Source organism: Centropristis striata, chromosome 8, assembly GCF_030273125.1.
Source record: "Centropristis striata isolate RG_2023a ecotype Rhode Island chromosome 8, C.striata_1.0, whole genome shotgun sequence".
Lineage (NCBI taxonomy): Eukaryota > Metazoa > Chordata > Actinopteri > Perciformes > Serranidae > Centropristis > Centropristis striata.
The window spans coordinates 18889895-18916789 of record NC_081524.1 but is presented as its reverse complement, the minus strand read 5'-3'; the positions used below and the strand labels follow the sequence as shown (position 1 = coordinate 18916789).

General features: G+C 38.9%; 1 protein-coding gene across 3 annotated transcripts; it reads left to right on the top strand.

Moving 5' to 3' along the window:
• Positions 1 to 321: 321 nt before the first annotated feature.
• phf1 (PHD finger protein 1) lies at positions 322 to 26693 on the top strand. 3 transcript variants are annotated; one of them, XM_059339533.1, is made up of 16 exons: positions 323 to 453; positions 1942 to 2060; positions 2707 to 2785; positions 2952 to 3033; positions 3700 to 3786; positions 4759 to 4853; positions 5382 to 5530; positions 6102 to 6197; positions 10531 to 10599; positions 10893 to 11016; positions 12570 to 12637; positions 14022 to 14153; positions 16422 to 16500; positions 18686 to 18801; positions 19863 to 19949; positions 22607 to 26693. In XM_059339533.1, exons 3-16 carry the CDS (start codon positions 2708 to 2710, stop codon positions 23088 to 23090), a joined length of 1746 nt encoding a protein of 581 aa, XP_059195516.1. In that variant the 5' UTR covers positions 323 to 453; positions 1942 to 2060; position 2707; the 3' UTR covers positions 23091 to 26693. The 3 variants fall into 3 exon arrangements, with proteins under 3 accessions (XP_059195515.1, XP_059195516.1, XP_059195514.1); XM_059339531.1 differs by having other exon boundaries at positions 14022 to 14159; XM_059339532.1 differs by lacking the exon at positions 1942 to 2060 and having other exon boundaries at positions 322 to 453; positions 14022 to 14159.
• Positions 26694 to 26895: the final 202 nt, after the last annotated feature.

Genomic DNA, 26895 nt, shown 5'->3' with positions numbered 1-26895 from the left:
GCACTGTTGTAAAATTTTTGTATTTATGAAAATGTGCTGAATTGTAATGGTGGTGTATATGAGAAAAATTTCAATAAAAACAGTGTTTTAAAAAAATTTCCTCAGTTCCATCCCAACTCTTGATCCTGATCCCCAGGAGTTACATATCACATCATCTTCAGTTTCAGTCTCAACCCAGTGACCCCAGACATCTCCCAGACTGTCTGCCTGCTGGCTGCAGCTGTAGTCCTTGTGTTTGCGCGCCACCTAGTGTCGACAGGTGGAAACTGTCACCTCACCACTTGTTAATCTGCCAGGGGCCATTTTGAACCGTACGGCGGTGTTAGCACACACGCTTGACTGGTGTGAGTAATGTGTAAGACATTAATAAACAAGGAAAGACACAAAATAAACAAGCAAAGCCTTGGCTTGGATACGTGTGTCTGTTGCCAAAACGTGCAAAGCAATTTAACAGTGAGTATAATCTAGTATATCATGCATAATTAAGCTAATTTACTAATGTGTCTGTGGCTCAAAGCAGTTTGGGCCTCATGTTTGTCTGTGTTTAAAGCAGGAAGCAGTGTTTTCTGCTATTTGATATATTTTTGGAGGTTTGGTTTATGACTGAATCTTATTTTTTTTAAGACAACAGGTCTGCAATGTTTTTGGCAGATATATTATTATTATTATTATTATTAATAATAATAATAATAATAATAATAATACATTTTATTTGGAAGTTGCCTTTCTTGGCACTCAAGGACACCGTACAAAAAAGATAGAAAAAAAGAAACAACAATAAAATAAACAAAATTAAGAACAATACAATAGATTGGACAGGGCAATTGTCATCAGAGGGAATATGCAGTTTTTAGTTTTATATTCACTGTAGGCTATGACTTTGACTTGGTTTAACCACAGCCATGAATGATATTTTCCATCACACTTTTAATTAAACATCCCGGATGTGTGGTGAGAGGAGATGACCCTCTGGGTGAACATCTGTCATGCAGATGTGTCCACTTTGGAGTATTTCAACAAAGAGAACTGGCGAGGTTATGATAAATATAAAATTGCATTGTTTGTTTAAAAATAACAACCCTGCTTTTAATTGTATATGATACACATTAATTAGCCCATTATCCATGTAAGTGTGTGCATTTTAAAGCTGATTTATTCTTCAGGAGAGATTGCATAATTAAATCAATCAATCAATAAAGAAAGCACCTCCTTTATTTGTCAAAGTGTGCTAAGACAGATCCAATAATCACTATTGATAAAGAGAAGTTAAAGTCTTCGGCGCTGCTTGCTTAGTTTAGAAACTTTTCTCCACGGGTTCCCTTCAACTCGGCTGGTCCCTCTCGCTTGAGCCCAATTAATGAGGCGGCTAAACTCATTAATTGGCCACTTAATTGGCCCCTGTCGCTGCGCGCGCTGCTTCCGCTGGCTTTTAGCGCACCGCCGTCCCTCCCTCCCGCTGCCAGACATCACAATCCCACCTTGTCACAACGATTTAGGGTCAGTCTCTCAGACGGGAAGGTGCTCTCGCCGCGGACCCCACCTCCACCTCTGGATCCCCCTCTATCAGTATCTCCCTCCCACTCTATCTCGGTGTTTTATGTCTGCGTCACAACAAGTCGGTGGAGAGCGAGAGGCAGGGATGATGGCGTCTCTGGCGGCTTGATTCCGGTGCTGCTCTGACAATCCCGCCTTAATAGCATCAATAGGTGGCGGCGGAGAGGGGGGAGAGGAGAGCAAAAGCGACGGGGACATGACGAAACGGCACCGCGGAGGACGGACAAACTAGGCTGAGAGACGGACGGACAGTTAGTCGCCTTGCCCCCCCTGCACCCCCCTCCTCCACCACCTCCTCCTCCTCGCTGACGGCTTGACTGACACACACTGGCGCTTGGCACAGACAGGGACATACATGCACACCATCCACTTTTTGCAAACACGCAGGCTGCGCATCCGAGCGGGCAGTAATTGGGCAGCGGAGATCCACAGCAGATGAGGGCATTTCATGTCCAGCCTGCCCAGGATTCACTGTGACCCCGACGGAAAGGAGTTCGACTTGACAGGTACCCTTCAACCGGCACAGCTTACTGTACAATTTGCCTGATCCCCCCCTTTTTGATTCACAAAAGGCTACATGCACTGTTATGTATCCTGCGTCTGTCTTGACTTGAGTGCATGCACTGGAACAAATGCTCAACGTGCAGAGATAAAGCCTGCACAGTCATTTCATGCATCTATTCAAGTTTTTAAGATGTTGTGAGAGAAGAAGAAGAAAACAGCAAAGTGCCTGGCAGATGCTTCAAGTAGCTGCACAGTGATCTTTGCTCATTCAATCAAACTGTATTGCAGCAGTCATCATGCAGTGTTTTTTCTCTAGTGTGTGTGTATGTGCGTTTCATGTGTGCAGTAATCATTTGTCTTGCTCTCTGGTTGTGTACTCACTCTCATCTTTCACTGTGGTGGATACAGGCTGTCGCTATGCTCTGATCTAAAGGAGGAGGGGGAGGAGGAGGAGGAGGAGGAGGGGGATTTTAACCCCTTTGCACCGAAGCCCGTCTGTCTGAGAGCCAGCCGAAAAACGCCGGGGCCATAAACCCCTCTGTCAGCAATGGCAGCAAAGTATTCAGCGAATAAATCGGATTTCCATTTCACATGAGCCCTGCTCTCTCCTCTCTCCTCTCTCTCTCCCCTCTCTGTCTCTCTCCTCAGGATGGGGGGAGTAAGTGAAGGAGATGATGTGTTGGCTCGATGGAGTGATGGACTACTGTACCTCGGCAATGTGAAAAGAGTAAGTGCATGTGGGAGTGTGTGTATGCATGTGTGTGTGTGTGTGTGTGTGTGTGGTTGGAGGGGGGGAGGGAAAGACTTCTGAGTGTGTGTGTTCACCTGGATTTTGAAAAGACTTCCATTCAGTTTTGTCAGTCATTCCCGCTCACCTGCTATCTCCCTCTCAGGTAGATGGAGTCAAGCAGTGTTGTCTGGTGAGATTTGAGGACAACTCCGAGTTCTGGGTGCTGAGAAAGGACATTCACTCGTGTAAGTCTTTTTTTTTTTCTCCCCTCAGCTAGAAGAGTTAGAAAGCTTCCTGTCGGGAGCACTTTGTGTAAAAAAAAACTAGAAAAAACTAGATTGAGTTTTTGAATGCACAGATGCTCAGCTGAACTCAAACTAAAGGTGTTTGTTTCCACTCTGAAACTTTGCCCGAGGAGTTGAAAAATACTTTTCTGATTCTTTACTCTGTTGGCTTAAAACTTTTCCTTTTTTCCCCCTTCCCTACACCTTTTGTGTCAGCATCTCTCCGAATTGTCGCTCCAAGATAAATGCAGACAGTCACGTTCAAGGTTAGGATGCTGAGTGCTCCGAGTATTCTGATCGGGGCCACGTTGAGATGTAATTGGTATATTAGAGTCTATTTATGAATTTATTAGACTAATGACTCTTCAGGGAAATGGCGCCCCCACTTCACCTAACATCAAGTGAAGGGGGAAGTTGGACGCTTGTTAGGACCAGGCTGAATATCCGCCCGTCAAATAAAGTGAAATCTGAAAGGGTGCAGGAGACACTGAAATCAATGAGGTGGCAAGGATGTGAATCAATATGCATAAATTAATGCCGTTGACTGCTCTCTCTCTCACTCTCTCTGTCTTCCTCTTTACTTCCTCCCCTCCCCTGCCTCTCTCTGTCTTTCTCTGTTTGCCTCAGTTGCTGCTGGAGTGGAAGAAGTTTGCTGTATTTGTGACGCTCCGCCTCTTAAAGAACCCCTCATAAATTGTCTTAAATGTCGCCACGGTAAGGAAGCACGCCTCATCATGCGCTGTCTAGTGCTGGTTTTCCACCACTTCTTGCACTGACCTTGAATATAGTATTGTAAATAATAGTGTTAAAAAAACAAACACAAAAAACGGCATATTGTAAACGAGAGATGAGTTGTTGCACCTGCATCCTTGTGAGAATGAAAACGAATAAGATGCCCAGAGAAATTTAAGGAGCTTCATTTATGGATTTGAATGCCACGAGATGTCTTAACTCGGGCTTGTAGCTAATTTAAAAATCCCCTCCAGACATATTTTAAGACGTAAAAATACTCTGCATGAAATAATAATAAGCATCTGATTTGGTTGTACCACAAAAAAGTTTAATTACGTCATTAAAAATTCTTTAAACTACCTTACCCCCATTGAAAAATCCATAATCTATGAATATGCAAATGTTATCAATTTTAAAAGTTTAACTACTGGACGCAAGATGTCTCCCTCTTTACTGTAATAAAGTCCACTCTCAGTGTGTGTAACAGCCTTAAAGGAAAATTTAAAGTGAGAACAGAGAACATGAAAACAGCCTTCTGATGTCAAACTGTGCACATACTTCATCCTGCAAGGAGAAACTATAAATAAAACACGTTTTTTTTGCAGAGGAGGACTTTAAAAGTATGAATGATGAAATGAAATATAGTGCAGTGCAGTGCAAGTGGGAAGAAGTTTTTACAAACACTCAGAATATTTTGTTCGTGCAGAACATTTTACCGTCATGTCTTCACGACTCCGTCAGACTAACAGGTTCGCTGACAGTTTTTGTTTGGAGGAGAAAGCAGACAAATATGCTCCCTGCTCTCCAAATGCAAATACTATAGTAAAATGTTTTGCATGCCACTGAAACAAACTGGCAGAGCACTAAACATGGAGCTGCTCTGCCATTATTGTCACTCCGCCTGTCTGTCTTGCAAACAGGAATTAAACGCTCTGCCTCCTCCTCCCATTACAGGTTATCATCCAGAGTGCCACACGCCAACCATCGAACCGGAAGCTGACAGCGATTCGTGGATATGTCGGCAATGTGTCTTTGCAGTTGCAACCAAGGTCAGCCTGCTAATCTCTCCGTCTCACACTCCGGGGAAAAAAAAACATTCAGTGTGTAATATGGGAGAAATCCAGTCAAATATATCAGGCTGTGCTGCCACTATACCGTTGTGTACAGCAGAAAATGGGTTTATTTGAAGCAAAAGCACACTAATTCCCCTAGTATTGACTTCAATATGAGATGTTCTACATTGTGTCCAAGAAATCATGAAGAATCAATAGTTATGAAGCTGAAAAACTACGCTGAAGTTGAGAGAAGTACATTTAAAGTCAATCAATCACATGTGCTCCAGTTCTGTAGATATGAGATGAGAAAGCACCCGGTTAATTGTCAATCGGTCAATGTCCATATCTCATTGTCCAGACTTCCGCTGCTTCGGACACTATCTCTCACAGCTGACCTACAATAAAATGAGACGAATTGCTTTCTCCCAACCGAATGTGATCTGTCTCCCTCGCTGCTCTGACATGACAGTGATTTGAGGGGTCACAACCAATCAGCTCTGTCCCTAAAATCGTGCTTTTCAGAGAGGCGGGGCGCTGAAACGCGGACGCTTCGCCCGGCTCATGCAATTCATGAAACTCCGGCTCCCCTACCAGCTGCCGTCTCTAGACTGGGACCCGCAGCATCTGACCAATCAGCAACAGTGCTACTGCTACTGTGCCGGACCTGGAGAGTGAGTGACACTGCAGAGGCCAGTTTAAGTTTGACTGTACAGTTCGTGTATGTATGCTCCTTCTCTGAAAGCACAAGTGATCTCATCTAAGTCATCTTGTGGATTATTTGCAAATTGCATGCAGCATATCAGACATGTGTCAAACAGTATTAGCAGGATTTCTTTGAGTTTGTTTTGACTTTCTTGAAATGGCGTGAGAGATGTTTACTGCCTCAGTTCAGATAGCGTCAGGTAAGTTGTCAGTCAAAAAAAGTGCACCAAAACTTTCTTTTTAATACATTTTGCTTCTTCTCCTTTGTTTATGTAGCTAACCCCACCCACGTGGTGCCTAAACAAGTATATAACAAACTTCCACTGCCATATCTTTATGAATAGTTAGATCCGGTGGGATTTTACACCTGAAGACACACTTCAGCTTAGAAAATGAGAACTGTCAGCTGCAGTCATCAGCCATCAGTCTTCCTTAAATTATGCATAAATACAAATGTGTCTGGTGACAGATGTTGGACACATCCATCCATTCATTTGTGTGTTTAAAGTCTCGATGTTTATCCGTGTTGTTGTACTGCAGGTGGAACCTGAAGATGTTACAGTGTGGGAGCTGTGGTCAGTGGTTCCACGAGGCCTGCACACAGTGTCTAACCAAGCCGCTGCTGTATGGAGACAGGTGCGTGAATGAGCATTACTGTAAAAAATCTTGTAATTTTGTCTTTAAAATAAGTAGAAAGCAATTTGTGTGATTTAGGTTTGTTCATATGCACAGCAAAACTCAGTTTATCTTGGAGTTTTAAGACAATATTTGTTAGAGTTAGACTGTTGGGCGATTTTTTAAGCAGATATAAATATTTGAAAGTAAAATTAATACTAGTGTTTGAGTGATACGGGTATTTTAAGGCCGATGCCCATTATTTTTACATCAGTCTTAACCGATCCCTGATATGTGCTGCCGATTTTTTTGGGCCGATTCTTGAAGCTGATATTGCCTTTTCTCACTCCATTTACATGATAAAAATGACACAATGATAACAAATGTTACACAAGTCTCAATTTAAACAAAAAAAGAAACATTTATACAAGTTTTTACCGATACAAGTAAATAACGCAAATATCGGCCCGATATATCGGCCAGCCAATATATCGGTCGACCTCTAATTAATACATTCTGATAATGTTATATTGACAGATTTTTTGGACATTAATTTTTTTGGCACTTGTCTTGTCCCTTCTGGAGTAAACTACCAAATTTGATAGTATCAGTAAAGTAAATAAATAACTAAATAGAAGGTGAACATTACATCACAATATTTAATTAGGAATGACATTACATTTTTCAATTGAATAAATGAGGATTAACAAATTAAAAAAATAAAGGATGAGAGAATGATACCTGAAAGACAGTTTTACTCCTCGTTCTTTGCTTATTTCTGTCAGCGTGTTCGCCAATATTGTGCTTTGATGTGATAGATGCAGCTGCTCTGTTGATCTGGTTTACATTGATTTTTTTTATTGGTCTCCTGCTCCTCCACATGTCGCCGACTTTGTTTGGAACAATATTCATCTTAGATTGAGAAGAAACCATAGCCTGTGTAAAAGAAGTGGATGTAGCCTGTCTGTGGCCTGAAGCTGTCTGAAAAGTGAAGCAAATGCTTTAGTGCCTCAAACCTGCATTCTTTCTAACGGCCAGCAGGGGGCGACTCCACCAGGGGCAAAATTAAATCAGGTTGTATAGAAATCTACTAGAAAAAGACCCTACTTCTCACTTGATTTATTACTTGAGTGTGTTTTAAACGCTAGTTTTAAGTCCTCTTCATTGCAGCATGATGTTAATTTTAGAAGCGTCACAATTTAAATTCTAAATCAAAAAATCGATTGAATTAATGAAATAATTATTGAATCACAAGCAGGATCGGCAAAATTTTGTTGAAATTTGTTCCAGAACTTTTACCAAAATAATCTAGTAGTTGTGTCACACTTGAAACCATGTAATCTTCTATAAATTGTTCCTAAATTGTATTTTCCTTTTTGTTTAAATTGTTAATACTTTTTATATTCTTTACTTAATTTTTATTTACTTTCTTATATTTCTAGTTCATACTGCTTGTTTACTATTTATTATTATTTTTATTGAAGCTCCTCTTCATCTTGCTATCCACTTTGTTGCTGTAATACTGGAAATTTTCCCCCCAAAAAAGAAAGTGGGACTAATAAATGAAAATCTTATCTTATTTTATCTTATCTTATCTTATCTTACATCTGAAATGTGAATGACAGTTATCAAGTCATAAAACTTGCACAGTCGTTTAATGGCAAAGCCTTCAGTGCTGGAAGAAAATGTTTAAATAGAAAATTTTATTTGAGTCACTACCTTAAAATAAAAAATTCTAATTGAATTGTGGATTTGGATAATTATGACTGTCCCTATTCATTTTATAAATGATGGTGTCATTCAGAGTTAAATTGATGGTAGAGCAGGGTAGCTTTATGTCGTGGCTGCCTTGTGAATGCTACAAAGGCAACCTGTCAATCAGAATGGAGGCAAAGCAATGCGTTTCTATGACACTGGGAAATTTGTTTTTGGTTTACTATAAATTATTGAAGCTTATTTTGTTAGGAGTAGGGTTGCAAAGGGGTGGAAGATTTCCAGCAAATTTCTGGTAAATTTTCAGAAACTTTCCATGGGAAGTTAAGATGGGGAATTTTGGAAATAATCAACATAAAAAAACATGACATCTGAACAGATTTATTTGTAATTAAAACTTTATTAAGTTTCAATTATTTTATTGAACAATCATTTTTTTCATTGAACAACAAATACATGAATGTTGAGTTAAATATTACTCATGCCCCCTCCAAAAATCCCCTAAAAGTCCCATTCAACATGTTAAATGAAAAAAATGGAAAGAGCCCCTCTCCCTCCAAAAAAACATTCATTCATTCAAACCCATTCAACATGTGTGCAGTGTGCTGTGTGCTGTGTGCATGTGATTGAGGAACAGCAGATATTCAAGTGTACTTGCATGAAATCTGGTTGTTTTAGTCAAGATTATGCTAAAATATATTTTCCCCAACTATATTTAAGTTCCCTCTTAAGGGCCAAATTCCCTGTTCATTTCCATTCATTCCCATAAATTCCTGTTACTTCCCATGGAAAGTTTCCAACTTTGAAAATTCCTAGAATTTTGGGCCAGGATCCATGTGCAGTCAGGTTCTCAGAAAGATCCACCCTCTCGTCCAAATGTGGTCAAAAGGTAGTGACGTCACAATGGGTACACTGCAAAAAAGGTGTGTCTAAAAACAAGATAAAAACACTAAATCTGAGGGAAATGATCTTGCTGCATGGACAGATAATTTACCTTGATTTCTTAAATTAAGATTATTAAATCTGGAAATAAGGATGTTGAACACTTAAAATAAGAAATTAACTCTTAAAACAAGATAAATTATCTAACACTTCTAAATCTAAAGTTTTTCTTTATCTTGGTAAGAAACAAATAATTGTCAGTGCACTCTGCTCGGGCCAGTTCATCGCTGCTTGCAGCTTTAATTTATCTTGTTTTAAGAGTTAATTTCTTATTTTAAGTGTTCAACATGCTTATTTCTAGATTTAACAATATTAATTTAAGAAATCTTGTCAAGGTAAATTATCTGTCCATGCAGCAACATCATTTCCCTCAGATTTCGTGTTTTTATCTTGTTTTTAGACACACCTTTTTTGCAGTGTACATCCTCTTCTTTTATACAGTCTAAGGCAGAAACCTCCCTGTGATAAACTGAATAATACTCTGGTTGCAAACTTTGTGTGTTCACTTTTTAGAGTGGCATAGTAATGCATAGCATAGTAATGTTGAAAAAAATATCACCCATCAAAATTTTTCAGAGTCAGAGGTGACATCTTCAAATTGCTTCAACCAACATTGAAAAACCCAAAGATATTGAGTTTAAAACCGATAAAAGCAGCACATTTAAGATGCAGCTCCACTCAGCAGCAGATTCCTGTCTGATTAAGCTGATCAGATGAAGACATCCGCGTGACAGCTCCACTTGTCAGAGAACTACCTTAATTAGCTTAAGACTAAATAATTAGTGCGCATGTTAATGTACTCACTGACTCGCTACAAGGACAAGAGCTCCTCACACACACATCGGAGCAAAGGGACAGTCGAGCAGACGGATCACCTCTCTGGTGGGTGTTCAGATATGATGTCGGGAGGATATGCAAGATGCTGATCATGGCGGTGCAGTTTGATAGGCCGCACCTCATGCGTGTAATAAAATGTATCCATCCATTAAGTCATTATTGTCATTAACCATCTGTGTTAGCCGACTGGGTTCTACACAGACCCTGACACCTTGTTATTGCCGAACCTGTCTGAAGGGGGAAGAAAAGGAGGGATTAGATTTAGATTGACAGTCGGGGAAAGTGAGGCCGGATTGGTACAACATCTGCTGAGCAGGTGATGGAGGAAGAGTGAAGACTGAGCTCACAGTTGGAATAGTAAGCGTGTGCTGCCGTCATACTGTGTCCGCGCTTCATCTTTCCCAATGACCTTCAGCCAACACATGCATATAGAAGCACAGATGCGCACAATATTGTTGTGGTATGAGTTTCAGGGTCACCCAGAACAGAATGTTATTATAGTGAAACTGACACACCTGTCTGTTTATTTCCAGTTCGGCTTGATTTATGTGATAAAATATCTGGAGAAGAGAGACACATATATAAACTGCAAGGGGAAGTGAAGCGGGCGGTGTGTATATGAAGACTAAATGATAAGGAGACTGCACAGAAATGGACAAAAATAGTTTTCTCAGAGTTAATATGTTATAAAGGAAGACAGTGATGTGTGTGCAAGCGAGCATAAAACAAAGGACAAAGACAAAATAAAAGCTGACAGCTGTATTTTCAAACTTAACAGACTCATCAAAGAAAAGAGAAGAATACTTTTGGGATAAATTATATTTCACAGTCACGTGTTGCTAATCTTCTTTTCTTTTTTAAGGTTTTATCAGTTCCAGTGCTCAGTGTGTACAAAGGGACCAGAGACCATCCAAAGACTACCCATGACCTGGTGATGTTAACCTTAAAACCTTTACTCGCATGTTTCACAAACATCTAGACTTCAATCACATTTTAAAGTCATTTTTCAGCATATTCTGTGTTTTAGTTAGTGCTACTTCACACAACAAGACTGATATTGCTAATTAATTATAATATAAATACACAATAAATAAAAATTTGCTTGTCAAACTTGGCTAAAAATGTTCTGAAATATGTCCAAAAAATTCTGAAAATTGTCTTTTTTTTATACCTTTTACCTGTTTCTTATTATCTCATTCTTTTTTTATATTATTTGAAACGCAGGATGGATTTGGCTCATTTAGTGCTCTACCATCTCTCGCTGTGCTGCAAGAGGAAATACTTTGATTTTGACCATGAAATCCTGTCCTTCACCAATGAGAATTGGGACTCGTTGCTCCTAGGCCCGGTATTGATATTTCCTCGTTTAAGCACCATGATGAAATGATGTGAAATGCTGCCAGCCTTTTTTGCATTTGAGACCTAAAGCCTATTAGCCGCCATTAAAATAAAATTTAAAGCAAAAAAAAAAAGTATGACCTCTACCTCAGCTTAAAGGGGAACAACAACACCAAGTGAAAGAATCGCACATGACGTATTTTTTTTAAGATCTAAGAGACTAGTTCTGAACCTTTTTTGACTGATATACCTGCAGCTTAAAGGGGAATTTCTGTGAACCCTGAAGGTCCCGCCCATAGACCCCATCCAGCAAATCGCAAGTCAATCTCAGCTGTCAGTCATGATGTTCCACCCCTCTTTTATAGCAAATTAACTACACTTCTGATCAAAAGTTGAATGAATAAATGCTTAACTTCGGCTAAAAAATAAAAATAAAATTCTTTATATCTACACTATTTTAAGGTGAAGTAGACGGTTTAATTTGGGGAAATCCACAACATTTTTTTTAATTGTAATTCTGTCGGATGGATTTTTACAAAATAATCCATCAGACAGCAACCGAAAAAAGGACCAGGCTTATTTTTTGCCTCTCCTGTACCATCTTACATTAACAGAATAATTCACATGGTTACAAAACACACAAATTCAATCACATTTCATTGTAACCTTTGATAATTTTAGAATTTAAAATCTTATTGAAAAGTAACATAGAATTACACATCTTTACTCTCTAAGTTTGGTGTCACTCAGAAAATGTCTGTGTTGTTTTCAATGAAAACAAACTGTTGTAAACCCAACTTTACCTCAACCAGCCTGAGGAAGGAAATTCCTTCCTCCTCAAATTCATTTTATTGCTTCTCAAATCAACACAAAACAGTTTTCAGCTGTGCTAACATATAAACATAAAAAATAAGGACATTTCTAAGTGACCCCGGTAAAACAGCTGTTTTTATATCCTTTTTTTAATCCTTTATTCCTTATTCTTTTTTCTTAATTATTCTTTTTTTTAAATTAGACTGTTGTGTTTTTAACATGTAGCACTGAGACTTCCTCTAATGAAAAGTGCATTAAAAATAAAATGTAGTATAAAATTATTCTTACTATTATTATTATATTTATCCTTGGATGGGATTCACTGATCTTGGACACTTTTGCAAACATTAATATGTTTTGACAAATCCTCAAACTAAATTGCTCGGGCTCAAAGTTGTGATTCCATCAATTTCAAAGTGTAAAGTTGCTCCGCAGAGAAAGATAAAAGTAGAGGTGACTGAGAGACACAGCAGGGGGAATTATCTGAGCATTTTCCTGTACATGTGTCTGAGGTTTCGGGTTCTCCTTTAAGCTGTTTTTAAAAGTCATTTTGAAATGCATTGTTTGTGCTGTCATCACATGGCAGCAGGACTTTCCAGAAACGTAGCTGCAACAAGTACTTCTCCACATCAACATTATTGCTGTCAGCCACTATAAAAGAAAATTATTCCATGCATTAAAGGGTTTCTGTGTGATGGCCGTCTACTGTGTAAACACAGCTTTGATTTTTCATTCCTGTCTGTCCTCTAGCTCTCTGACACGCCAAGGCAAGACCGCTGTCACAATCTCCTCAACGCTCTGAACTCCCACAAGGACAGGTAAGTCATCGCATATGATGAGAAGAATAAACACCGACCACACATGACTGGATTGATGAGTAGCGCTCCATGAATAAAGGGGTCTTCTTAGTGCTGCGTAGTTTCCAACGGCTGAAATGAGTGAGATGAAATGTGTGACTTTGAATAAAAATGTAGCCGCCAATTAGACCAGATTAAATTGAACCCTTTTTGGTGCTTATTTGTCTTATTTTGAAAATGTTGCTGATCAAATCACAGAAACATTCTAGAGATCTAATTAGCATAGTATCACAATATTTTGGGTGGCAATATTATATCGATTCATGGCTGCCAAGTATCGATATTTAGTATTCTGAAGAGCCGTCAGTATTTACGCTGTGTTTTCACCCCGTATATATTTTTAGGAATATACTGGAGATACTGGTTTCATATGAAACTAGAAGATCTAATGAATCTACAGTCAGGATATTGTGTTGGGAAGTTGTGGAAATAACGCTGCAAAGTTAGGGATTTTTATGTTTCATTAAAATAAATTCAGAGCAGTGAAGCCTAATGTTTTTTGAAAGTTTGATAAAATGCTGCAGTTGTTGTCATCCATAAATGTCCTCTTCACATACATACTGCCTCCCAATTCAAAACGTGCAAAGAAAATAACACAATCGATAATTTGTTCATTTGCAAAGAATTGAGGCCGTAAAACGTTGTGGAAAATGAGGGTTTTAGCTGCATGCAAAAGACTCTGGAACCAGGTATGTGAATCTGTCGCCACGTTATTTCACAGACACAGCCGTATCAAATCTTAAAGTTTTTGAAAGTTTGATAAAATGCTGCAGTTGCTGTCGGCCTTACATGTTTGATATCAGTTGAGTTCAGTTTGACTGAATACTTTGTTGGTCAGTCTGTGGGTTTGACTCTCATTGTGGAGAAATAAAGAGACTGAAGTGAGATGAAGAGACTGAGAATTTTTATCTTATTTGACAAAAAAAATCTTGATTGATTTAATTTTGTGCACACAAAATGCAGTTAAACAGTTAAATTGTAATATATTTTATCACAATACTCACCATATCGCAAAATGCTTATTATACAAGTATTAATATATAAGTATCGGGATAAAATCATTATCGCATGGCCTCTGCTGACACAGACGTCGTGCTGACACCTCTAGGTTTTTATAGCTTTTAGTGGGTTTTCATTGAACTTTGCAAAAAAAAAAATCTGTTCTAATTATGTATTGTTAATTACACTAACTTTGAAATGTTCATGAGTCTACTTTTTCACCAGGAGGATAAGTACATTTTCTTACACAACTTTAAATTTATTAGCATCAAAGAGAATTTGGTGCTGATATATTTTAAGAAGCAACAGCAGACTGCTCAGGCTGTTTCGTTTCATGCCGCTGCAGGTTTGTCTCTGGAAAGGAGATCAAGAAGAAGAAGTGTCTTTTTGGGCTTCAGGTCCGAGCCCCGCCTCCGCTGACGTCCGATTCGTCGCCCCTCATCACCGACCCACCTATCAACATCACACACCGGAGAAGGTCAGAGTAAGGACAGCGCTTCTCTTTCCAGCTCTTATCTCAGTAACAGCTCTGGGTTCCCCACAGGGCATATAGTCATTACGCATGAACAATTAACTTAAGAATCAAAGGGCTGCAATTTTCATATGCCTGCAAAAGTATCAGTGTCTTAATATTCTCCTAAAAGAGCATTAAGCACCCCTGTGTGCTTACATTTGTACATCTGTAAGTGTGTGTGTGCATGTCGTGTACTCTGCAGATTTCATGGACACACTTTTCATTTTAATTGATTTTCAGCATTTAGCTGGGGCTCATTCAGACTGAATTGCAATGGAATAATTTGCAGTGGAGCCGTCTTAAAGGGAACCAGAAAAATCATAATTTGAGTCTGAACCACAAGTATAACGTTTTCTTTCACACTTAAAAAATAGCGATAGAAAAACATACACCGCAAAATGTATTTATTGCATTAGTGATTTTAAATATTGTTATCAGATCCAGAAAATGACAATCATGCATGTGCATGTGTAAAAAGTCTTATCAATCCATCAAACATTGACAACAAATGTGAAAACTGATCCAATGTAATGTAGCACACTGTAGTTTCTACTAATACTTACTGTAATAAAGCTTTATTTTTTCATGTCACATTTTCATTATTAGCCAGACATCTTAATTCTTAAAATAAGCCCTGACCAGATCAGCATTTACACTTGACCAACACTATTTTCTTGATTCAGAGTAAATTTAGTCCCAAAACTCTCTGGATTGTCTTTAAATTAGATGTGGTTATACACATCCTTTTCTCTTTCTCACCACATCAGGACAAATGTTCATCTTTGTATGAATTATGAATTTGTATGCAAAATACAGATTTTCATTGAATTCCCACTCAAGGAATATCTTAAGTCAAAAAGTGCAGATTGTAACAAAATAAACTCCAACTTCATACACAACACATCTCATAATCAAGTGGTCAGATGGCATTTTCACCTTTTATTGGACAGCTGACAGTAAAAACACAGATACAATATGACATGTAACAAAGGTGTCTTTAAACCTCTCCAGTTAATGAGCAATTTGTTGAACAGATTCATGCAACTAAGAGGACAAACCTTTTTTTTCTTATCTAAATGACTGTGCAGTCTTTTCTTTAGCATGGCCCCCAGGACAAAATATACATTTAAATTTCTTCTACCTGCATGGCCTAATTAGAGTAAAATGAAGAATATGTTTGCAGCATTTTGGAATTGGACATTTCAGCCTTGAGGGGCCACTTTGAGGGGTTTATCAAGTCTTGTTTCAAAAAGACGAGTTGGAGGAGACAAGTTCATAGTGAGCATAGATAGATAGGGAATGAGGGAAAATTGGGTTATTCTTTCCATATTTTTTCACCTCCCTGTTGATGATGTTTGTGCATGTATATATATATATATATATATATATATTAGGGCCGGGACTTTAACGCGTTAATTAAGATTAATTAATTACACAAAAATGAAAGCGTTAAAAAAATTGACGCATTTTAATCACACTTATTTTTGCACCGTGGAACGATTCTCACTGGATGAGTTTCAGGCGGACCGATTATACTGGAGCACCAACTAGCGTTCATGAGTTCAGACAACAACAAACCACAGTGAACATGAAGGAAGAAGCTGATGAGAGCGCTTTGGTTGGCCCTGTGGATGGGAAAAGTTTTCTAATAGGGTTTCCAATGTTCTGAATGTACTTGAAAGTTTTGTGTTTTACTTAAAAAACCAAAGTATTATAGTTTACAGAAGGTCTACCTACCTATAGGCTACCTGAATTTCTGAAATGTACTGTATTTCTAAATATGCTATTGCTACACTTAATGGCAAAAATTGCACTGGTCTGTTGGACTTGAACAAAAATAAACAATATTTTTGTTGCTTAAGCTTATGTATTCAGTCATTATTCAATGTTATACTAAAAATCCATGTGAAAAAAATGACTTCTCACTGTTCTCAGGTCAAATATTTATATGCAATTAAAATGCGATTAATTTCGATTAATTAATTACAAAGCCTCCTCATTAATTAGATTTTTTTTTTAATCGAGTCCCGGCCCTAATATATATATATATATATATATATATATATATATATATATATATATATATATATATGTCAAATGTAATATAATACCTCATAATTATCAGTATATTATCTTCTTGAGACACACTAATGAACTAAACGTCACACACTGGGACTGAATGTGAGTGTTTGTGCTTGTGTTTTAATTTATGTGTGTTTTTGTTCACTTCAGCCCGTTGTCACTACCCTGCCAGAGGAGAGTGGGGGGGCCGGAGTCGCGTAAATCAAAGCGTCGCATCATGGAGACACAGGTCAGTGCCTCTGTCTCCAGCTCGGGGCGAGGAGGGAGGTCTGGGCCACAAAACCTCTCTGATTATTTTTTTCTTTTAATGCATCCAGGTAAACAGCTCTCTGCGACCCAAATAACCTGTCAGTCAGACGCTGTGATGAAGGTTCATTTCGCAGTCTAAATCAGTCTGCGTCTCTTTTTACACCCAGTGCACCTCAGCGCCTCAGTATTTTCCTTCTCCTTTACTCCGTACTTTAATGCCTGCTCATGCTTCAGAGTCTATGGTTGGAGTAAAGGTAGCGTGTGAGCGATGGAGTGTCAGACGTTTGGCTCAGTTAAAATGTATAATTCAAATACAAACTTGGCTGCACAAAAACCCGCTCATGTATTTCATCAACATCTGCAGTTCAGCGCCACATTTATCATGATCATCAAACCCAATTCCCAGCGGATCACATTGAAACATCGCATGTGGCAGTTACTATTTTTACACAGCATTCTGAACGGTGAACGCTCATTGTGCTGCGTCCTCCTACACAACACTCTGATCCGTGCATGTGCACATACTGTAATCCTGGAACAATACCTTCCACGGAGCACTCGTTTTCACTCTGGCACATCCAGGCCCCATTGTGCCCCTCTGATTGATGCTAATCTCCGTCCGTCTTGGAGGAGCAGGTTCCTTGTCGTGGTGAAAGTGAGATGGGAAGGAATGCTGATATGCGTAGCACTGGGATCACTTCCAAGTGCACTTTGCAGTCGATTACAGTTTGGCCAGGTGGCGCTGGCACCTCAGCGGTGCAGCACTGACAGAGCACATCCATTTAAAGGCACACACGTCGACTAAGGCCACTGAATAATAATCTCCCATCCTAATAGCAATGCTGGAGAAGGGAATGATAATGGTCCGAGTGTGGCGCCATATGTCACCGTCCAGCGATGAGAGATGCAGCAGCCTTTAGATGGCGTCCCCCCCTCAGATGTTGTTTCCAGTGATTGATCGCTCTGATGATGCTCTGATGTTTTTACTTCTCATGGGTCGTGAGTCTGTGTGTCTGCAGAGCTGCCTCACTAACCAGCCAGCTCCATGGGACGTGCTGCGGAGGTGATACATTTAAGCCATACAGCATATCGTCTGATGTGACACACATCCATTAATGCTGTTAGTGTGGATTTATAGACATATTAAATAGAGATGCACGATTATGTCCAAAATGATAATCACGATTATTTTGATCAATATTGTAAACACGATTATTAATCACGATTATTCATCATGTTAGGGAAAGCATCTGTATTTTTATTGCACTACTTTTAAACAAACGATAGGAACAGTTTTTAGTGTGTGCAGAGTGTCTGATGCTTGTTGTAAACAAACAGAGTTCGCAAAGTGAACACCTCCTGCAGCAGCAGCACATACACTCTGTACTGCTACAGAGCTAACTGTTAGCCTATTAGCAATTTGCAGACTTGAAGCTAAGGGGTTAACATCCCCTCCAGCTCTGCAGCTGGGAGAGACTGCTGCAGGAGGACTGTGCCGATTCGAGCCGCCGGCCCCTGCTTCTCGTTAAGAAGAGAAAGAACGAATCTCCTAAAGTCTCCAATTACACCAGAAAAAGTCGCTGGATTTGTAGCTTTTTTGAAAAATAGTCGCTAAGGGGGTCTGAAAAGTCGCTAAATATAGAAACAAAGTTTCTATGTTGGCAACACTGCTTCGCTGGCTTTTACAAATGGCGTGTGTTGTTGTCGTGTAGAGTTCTACGTCACATCCTGCTTAGCGTTCTATCCAATCAGCAACCAGGCTTTTTTCAGGGGAGAAAAACGGCCCCGCCCCCTGGTGTTTGGAGGACTACTGGTGTAGAAAGTGCTTGATTAGATATGCAGGAGAGCCCGCATTCTAAAATGGAAATATCACCGATGATCCGGTTAATTTAATCGTGGCGGCCAAAATCGTGATCACGATTAAAATTTGATTCATTGTGCAGCCCTAATATTAATGCCCTCAGGCAATGCAGGAACATGATATTCAAGCTCTTACATGTGTTTTAGGAATGTGAAAAACATCTAAAATATATATCAACTGAGTTTCAATGACAAAAAACTGACTTTGCACCCATATGCAGAGAGAGGTATCAGAGCTTGATTGACTCCTGTGATGATGTTGGCATCCAGACATACGTTGATCAGTGTGCGTCTCCTGTGCCCAGGCTTGTCCACCTCCAGTTGCTGCCAACCCCATTGAGCTGCTGCCATGTTGCCATGGCTACATGGGAGGAGCCAGCCTTTACAACTCCAGGAAGTCAGAGGAGGAGCTTAGTTTGAGGTGAGCCCGTGTTTGTTCTATTTTTTGTTCCTATTGTTGATGGATTGTTGTTGGGTAAGAGAAGCATAAAAAGGTCAAGTTGCACATTTTACAAGTAACCATCAGCAACTTAAACCTGCATTATTTCTAATGGCCAGCAGGGGGCAACTCCACTGGCTGGAAAAAACAATGGTATAGAAGTCTATGAGAAAATGACCATACTTTTTTCCTTTCAAATCAAATGAGGATTCTGAATGTGTTGGTGGGTAGATGCCTGAAATAAGGTCTGTGGTTAACGCAAACTGAAGAGATGTCTTCGTTTTTTGACATAAAAACGTTAGTAAATACCCCCACTTGTAAATTGACAAGTGGCTAAATAAGACTACAGTGGTTGCCGGGGGGATTATAAGTACAGGAACCCTCTCACTAGTCCGCCTCACAGCCTCTAGTCGTGTTTTTCAGAGCTCTTGCAAACTCTTGTAGACTGTAGATTAGGTTAATACACAATTTATTAGGCTAGCTTGTCAAAACGACTGGTTAGCTTGTCAGAGATCATCTGAAGTGTAGTAGTAATATTAAAGTCATGCGACCGTGGTGTAGTCCTCTATAGCATAACGTTAGCTTTTATGTCTGTCGGCTGCATTAATGCTTCAAACGTAATAAAAGTGATGTTCATATGTGAAGATTATCCGTTTGAACAAAACATGTCAGCGTCAGAAACGTGTTTGCCACAGAGCTTATTCTCTGCAATGATCCAAAATCCAATGCAAAAATCCCATAGGCAAATTCTCAATAGACTCCATGTAATACATATACATCAATTTGTTTGCTCTCTATACAGCATGATGTTCATTTTTATAAATTATTGTCCTATTAAAAATTATTAAAAGCAGGGTATGTTTTGCCTTGTGATTGACAGGTCACTACCATGGTTTGTTTTTTTCTTAGAACTTTTTTTTTAACAGCTTGTTTCCAGTTTATGAAAGTTCAATTTAAATGATAGTCTTTGCTATTGTTTTTGAGCTGGATGAAAATAATATTTTATCTCAGATTAAAGTTGTCTATGTGCTTCTTGTCCACAGCTCTCCTCCCAAGCGGATGTACGCGCTGTACCACACCACGTACAATGGAAACACTTCTCTCTCCAGGAGTCTACATCACTACAACAGGTTTTACTCATCTATCATCCTCTTTTGTACAGTCACATGTCGGGTACATTCAAAACCAACCATTCAGTCTCTGTCTGTGAGATCTTAGTGTAGCTCTTTAGGACCCTTTCCACCTCACACAGAATAAGAACTAAGGACATTTTGGTCATTAAACACCTGATTTACACGTTACAGTACTTAAGTTTTTATGTTTTCTTCCACATTAGATAAAGTAATCTTGGCTGTAAAAATTGTCTCAGCTGGAGAATCATTAAACACATCTGAGCATAAAGCAGAAGATTTATGAATATTAAATTACTCATCACAACTACAGACGTACATATTAGCATTTTATTTATTATTTTCAAGCCCCAATATACAGTTTACTGTATGTGCCTGTCGATAAATTCAAATTTGAGATTACTGTATATAATCTGAATAGTTTTATAAGACTGTTAATTTAAATAATTTCATTTTTTCACTGTTTCAGGGCATTTTTCGACCTTTTTAAAAAGCCCTGTGGTGTTCTTCAGAAGTTATATATTGAGATGTTCATGTTTGGAGAATTTCTCAGAATTTTGGTCATATTATTCAATTGAAAACTGTACAGAGAAAGTATATTTTATTTTTTATGTATATATTGAATTTGATGCATTGAACCTGCACCGATTTATTTTTTTGGCCCCTTGGGGGCAGCATATGTACAACATTATTATTATTTTGTTATTTGTTATTTATTTATATACACAATAAAACAAGGACTAGAGACATAATAACAGGACAAAAAGAAGCAAGTTTGGCAGATGACACAACATAAAAAACAAACAAAAAAGGCTTATAGAAAAAAATCTCACCTCAATTAAAAATAATAACATCAATACAAATAATGCAGATACACAAGTTGTGTAATCCACACAAGTAAATAAAAAACAAAACATTCTTATCACCTGATAAAGTTGATATGGGAAGGTGATAGTAAGATGTTGGTTATTTTATTTCCAGCAGACAAGTTCAGAGCAAAATTTGTGAGTTTCTTTCCATCTGAGTCTCAGTGGGTTCATCACTACGAGTAACTCCTTTCACCCTATCAACTTTCATCAGCTGTTAATATCAAATATTGATCAGAGAAGCTTGAGAACACCCTGTCGTTCCCATGTTCTGCCCCAGCGGGACATTGAATTTTTTTGCCTTTTTTTTTCAGAGGCTGTACCGTGCTTTTTGACCCTCTTTATCTATTCTCAAATTTTGAAAAACTGCCTAATTCAGCACCAGATGTCTGTAACAAATGGTCATTAACCCCAAAAAATTGTTGCAACAATTTATGGGACATAGTTGAGCATGGAAATTCACTTCAGAAAGCCAAACATTAATGTTCTGAACCCTTATGCACCTTAATAGATTTACTTCATTGATTCATTAAGTCATTTTTTTTAGATGTGTGACCTGAACAACTTTACACAGAGTGCTGTGCTGTATCTCCACCTCTTCTATGCGTCATTTATTATTGACTTGCTATCTCCCCCTAAAACTCCACTGTTCTGAATAGCCGTGTTTCTACCAGGGGGAAAAGTGGCCACCAGGAAAGTCTCAGGCCACACCCTCTCTAAAGTCTGCTCAATCTGTGTGTCTCCATTACAAGTTAGCCCCCAGAGGGATTTAGAGACTCTGGAGGTGACGTATGGTTTTCGCCGTCGCTAACACGCACAACGTCAGCAGCTGAAAGCAGCATGGCTAATTATGCACAGAGTCTCCGCTGATCATAAACATAGTGATTGTGAATTAACGGCATCGCTAACTGTGCACAGAGTGTCCAGTGCTTCTTGTCAACAAACAGAGATCGCTAAGTGAACACCTCCTGCAGCAGCAGCACATACACACTGTACTCCTACAGAGCTAACTGTAGCTAACTGCTGCTAACGGCGGCTCTTCTTAACAAGTCGGCCTCCGGCTCGATAGCAGCTCCTTAAGAAGAGTAAGAAGAGTTGCTGGATTTGTCACCAGTCGCTTTCTTGAAAAATAGTCACTAAGGGGGTCTGAAAAGTTGCTAAGTTGGGAACACTGCTTTGCCGGCTTTTACAAATAGCGTGTGTTGTTGTTGTATAGAGTACTACGTCACATCCCGCTTAGTGATCTATCCAATCAGTAACCAGGCTGTTTTCAGGGGAGAAAAACGGCCCCGCCCCCTGGTGTTTGGAGGACTACTGGTGTAGAAAGTGCTTGATTAGATATGCAGGAGAGCCCGCATTCTAAAATGGAAATATCACCGATGATCCCTGCTCTTCTACAGGGACTAAAAAGGTCCCGACAAAAGCCGGCTCCGGACTGCTTGTATTCAAATTAGGGGCGTTTCAGCAAGTGAGACTCGCCTCAATCCAGGTTTTGCCCGGAAGTGGAAACAGACCTGATAAAAGGTTGCAGAATGAAAAGGGGTTAAATCATTTTTTCCCTGTAGTGTATTAAATCTACTCTCTGTTGATAGTGAAGGCAATACTTTAGGCTGCACATGTTCCAAGGTTATTTTCAACAGTAGCCTTTAAAAAGCATTCCAATGAAAAGATGGTATTACAGTATGTTTATTCACAAATAAAACCTGGTTAAAAACACCTCGATGAATTAGTCGAGGTATGCACTGTGTGTCTATTTCTGACTCCTGGGCTTGTCTCTGTCTGTTTTCCAAGCGTGGAGGACACCTGCAGAGTACCGCCACCTTGCTTCCCATACCCCCTCAACTCCAATGGCAACCATCACCACCACCACTCCCACCAGCACCATCACAGCCACCAAAACAACCACCAACACAGCCACCAACACAACCACCAACACAACCACCAACACAACCACCAACACAACCACCAACACCAGCCGGGGCAGAAGCAGCTGGAGCCCGTCATCCTACGAGATGCGCCCCCGTACCAGGCCGGTATGGGCGGAGGTGGAGGGGGTGGAGTTGGTGGAGGAGGTGGTGGTGGAGGAGGAGGAAGTGGAGGTGAAGGTGGAGGTGGAGGAGGAGGAGGAGGAGGAGGCGTGGTAGTCGGAGGTGGGGACGGGACTGTGTCCAGGAGCTGGGGAGGAGGGGAGGCGGTGAGGATCTTGGCGAGACGCGTCACACCGGACGGGAAGGTGCAGTACCTTGTGGAGTGGGAGAACGTGAATTTGTACTGACACGGAGAGTAAACAGGAGACGCAATGACTGTTTTGCAGTTGCCACAGGAATACTGTGTATGTAATATGTGGCAATATGTGTTTAAAGTACAAACAAAACAAAAAAAGAACAAAAAAAATCTCTACACGTTGCAAATCCAGGTTGCTCTCATAGTATCACCTCTATTCTACACCTTATAACTCACTACTTGTGACTAAATGTCCCTCTTTGCTAGTGTTTCTCTGATATTTGTACTGTTAACTTTGGAATATGCCTTTTGCATTTATCATGTTTAACAGTGATGAGGGAAGATATTTAAACCTCCTGATGGTTTGTTAATGAATCAAGAAGAGCACGTCTTGTGTTGGTATACAGCACTGTCAATAAGAGTGTAGTTCAAGAAATTAAAAGAAAGATTACTGCTTTTTTATTGCTCGAGTAATGGTGATAGTATTATAAATTAATGTCATTTTTTTCTCCAAAATCAAACAGTAGACTTCCACTGTACATGCTGGTTATTTAAAGATATAGTTTGACATTTTGGGAAACACACTAATTCTGCTTTCCAGCCCTTCTGAAGCTCACCAATTAACGCTGGTTGATTTTGTGTGTTTTCTCTGCCGACAAGATGACATAAAGTCACTGTAGCTGTCCAAGAAATAGACCTTGCTGCTTCTAGTCTTAATGCTAAGTATTAACAACAAAGTATTATTAGTTAATGTTCAAAAATGTTCTTTAAAAAATAAGTTGAATATGAATAACATTAGGACAAAATATTTTTGAAATTATAATAATTAACAAACAATTTGGCTTGTAAGCACAACGCGTATTTGAATGAAATACGAGCTATATATTGGGAAAAAGTGAAAGTGTCTTTGATGCTTTTCCAGCATTTCAATTACTACATTTTAAGGTGTACTCAGACCTTACTTTACATTGACTTATAATAATTTAACTGCTGTTGAAAGGAAGATATTCAATAGCCTGGCTGTAAAGAAAATTCTGTGTTCAAACCAAATCTAGACTTCTGAATGACCTAACCCAAAACACAAAAACTGAGCTTTTTGGACACTTTAAAGGGACGTCCACCCCAAAATAAAAAAAATTAAAATGCATATTTTTCATCTTCCCTGTAGTGTTATTTACTGATGTTGATAGTTTTTGGTGTGAGGAGTCTGCCAGAGATATAAAACTATACTATACTATAAGTTGGTTCCTTCTTTAGAAAGAAAATAGTTCCTTGTTGTGATTTAAAAGTATCGAGTCATGATTTCTGAAAAGAGACATTGCAATTCAGTTATTTTAAATGTACTTTTCTTTTTACACTTTGAGCACCACAAACCGAGTGCCGACACACACCGAAACAATCTATATTTGATTTGAGGGTAAACTGTCCCTTTAAATAAACCGCTTTGATGCTTTTGGCACTTAAAATAAGAAGTGAACTCTTAAAACAAGATAAATTATCTAACACTTCTAAATTTTAGATCTAAAAAGTTTTTTTTATCTTGGTAAGAAACAAATAATTGTCAGTGCAGCTTTAATTTATCTTGTTTTAAGAGTTAATTCCTTATTTTAAGTGTTCAACATGCTTATTTATAGATTTAATAATCTTAATTTAAGAAAGCTTGTCAAATTAAATTATCTGTCCATGCAGCAAGATCATTTCCCTCAGATTTAGTGTTTTTATCTGGTTTTTAGACACACCTTTTTTTGCAGTGTAAACTTAACATAATAACTGTAAACATTAAAAAAGTAACATTCCCTGGATCTGATGTGGCTCTACAAGGAACAAGCAGCTCAGCAGCTAGCATCCACGACCGCACGTCCATCAGCCGTAGCTCTGATAACTGTTCATTCATCAGCTGATGGTTAATATTCACATGGAAAATAAACAGTGATGAATGGCCCGTCATCAGTGAGAGGCATGGCGGTCGCTGGTGGCTGCTCATGAAAAAAGCAATAGCCTTTTGTTGGCCGGGATGAGACGGAGCAGCGCAGCCACTCTGACAGTGTTTCTGGCCACACAGATGGAAGTTTAACGCCTTTCTTAAGGGCACGCTGACAGCAGCGGTGCAGCTCTTTCTTTTACTCAGATGGCAGCTTGTCTGACTACAAATTCTCTGGAGGTCCAAATATTTTCCCTCATCGCAGTATGTTAATAAGAGATTGTATACATGTTATTACGGGGGTTACTTATTTGTTATGTTAGATTTTACATGCATAATTTACATTTAGACTACTGTACGTATTAGAAATAGGAGCCACGAGAGGGCTTTTGTTTTATAGATAGAATTATATATTCACAATATATTGCTATGATCGAATAACTTTATTTTATTTTTTTGACGTGGTTGCATAGTGCCTAAATGGGTTGTGTACCTGCCGATTGGTCTGCTGACCCGAGTCGACCAATCAGACGCCAGATAGATGATCGAGGCCATATTGCTACGAAAACAAGAGGATGGCTCTTTATCAGATACAACTACGTGGGTAAACGAGGACCAGTTGTAATGTTGAGTATTTTTTTTGTTTTTTTGTTTAACCAGAACAGGACTGTGATGTTAATGTACATTCCAAACAACAAAAAAGAAATATATATGTTATTGAAATGTCTGTTTGAAGTCATCAGAATGGAAATTATTTTAAAAGAATGCATTTTTGTTTTTGATGAATGTTCAATGTCTTAAAGAGGTCAGATAAAGGTCCAGTTCAGGTCCAGGTTCAGCTTCACGTGGGGAGTTCAGTCCTCAAAGTAACAGTACAGGTAAAGAAGACACTGATAGGCCCGACTCCGAACTCCAACCGATAGTTTCTTCCAGGGTCTAACAAGTCTATAATTTAGAAGACACAACATGGCATTAAGTCAAAGCCTGACTTCTTCTCAGATGTGTTTATTGCGGGAGTGAGGAGCTGAAGTTGGATTTTCTCTTCGTGCAAACAGGTTACATAAATCTAGAATATTGTGGTGCAAGTTTCAGAGTTTATATTTTATACAGAGGTTTATTTCAGCAGTCCGTTCGATAAAACTTACACACAACGTATACATTTTGTCAGTTTTATCTTTCAGGAAAAGTCTATTACAGGTTCAGTTGAAAAAGCAGCAAAAGACAAATACAGCATTTATACTGTTATAATCAAACCAATGCAAAACTCTCAGATTTTATTTAAATACCGACCTCTCTGTTGAATTATCTCCTGCGTACATTTCAGGACAGTAGAAAATTATGTTGATTGCAATTTTCATCCTCCTCAGTGACTATTTGACTGTAGTTTATTAGGAAGGAGTGTGTTGAACCTTTCTAGGCGATGGTGATGAATGTATCTGTGTGTTTTCTATGGTATGTCTATACCCGTCAAGTGCTTGTTATAGGCTGTACTCGAGGTGGCACTCAAACTTGATTTGTTTAAAACAAAAAACAAAAAAACAAGAGAGAGAGGAGGAAATAAAGACATCAACATTGAGGAACATTGTTTTATTTTGGGAGAGGTAGTCTTCTTTTTCTGATTAGTAGTCAAGTCCAAGTTCAGTTTGATGTATTTTTGCAGAAATTACGTTTGTACATGTATGCTCTGCGTTAACACCTTATATGTAACATGAATAATAAAAAGGTTTCACCTCATGCAATGTGTGTTCTATCTATCTACACTGTAAAAAATAATCTGTTTAATTTACGGTAAAATACTGGCAGCTTTGGTTGCCAGAACTTCACCGTAAAAAAATACAGTGAGTGGGTTTTCTTCTGTAAATTTAAATGTAAATATCAGCAAAAACTGTAATTTAGACTAAATATTTCCCATTGTTTTTAGGGTCATTATGTCATT

What these genes read in the sequence shown, in the direction of transcription:
- phf1 (XM_059339532.1), top strand. Translation starts at nt 2,708, where the DNA reads ATGGGGGGAGTAAGTGAAGGAGATGATGTGTTGGCTCGATGGAGTGAT. An exon ending in TACTGTGCCGGACCTGGAGA is followed by an intron (nt 5,531 to 6,101) that starts GTGAGTGACACT and finishes GTTGTACTGCAG; the next exon opens with GTGGAACCTGAAGATGTTAC. An exon ending in CTGAACTCCCACAAGGACAG is followed by an intron (nt 12,638 to 14,021) that starts GTAAGTCATCGC and finishes ATGCCGCTGCAG; the next exon opens with GTTTGTCTCTGGAAAGGAGA.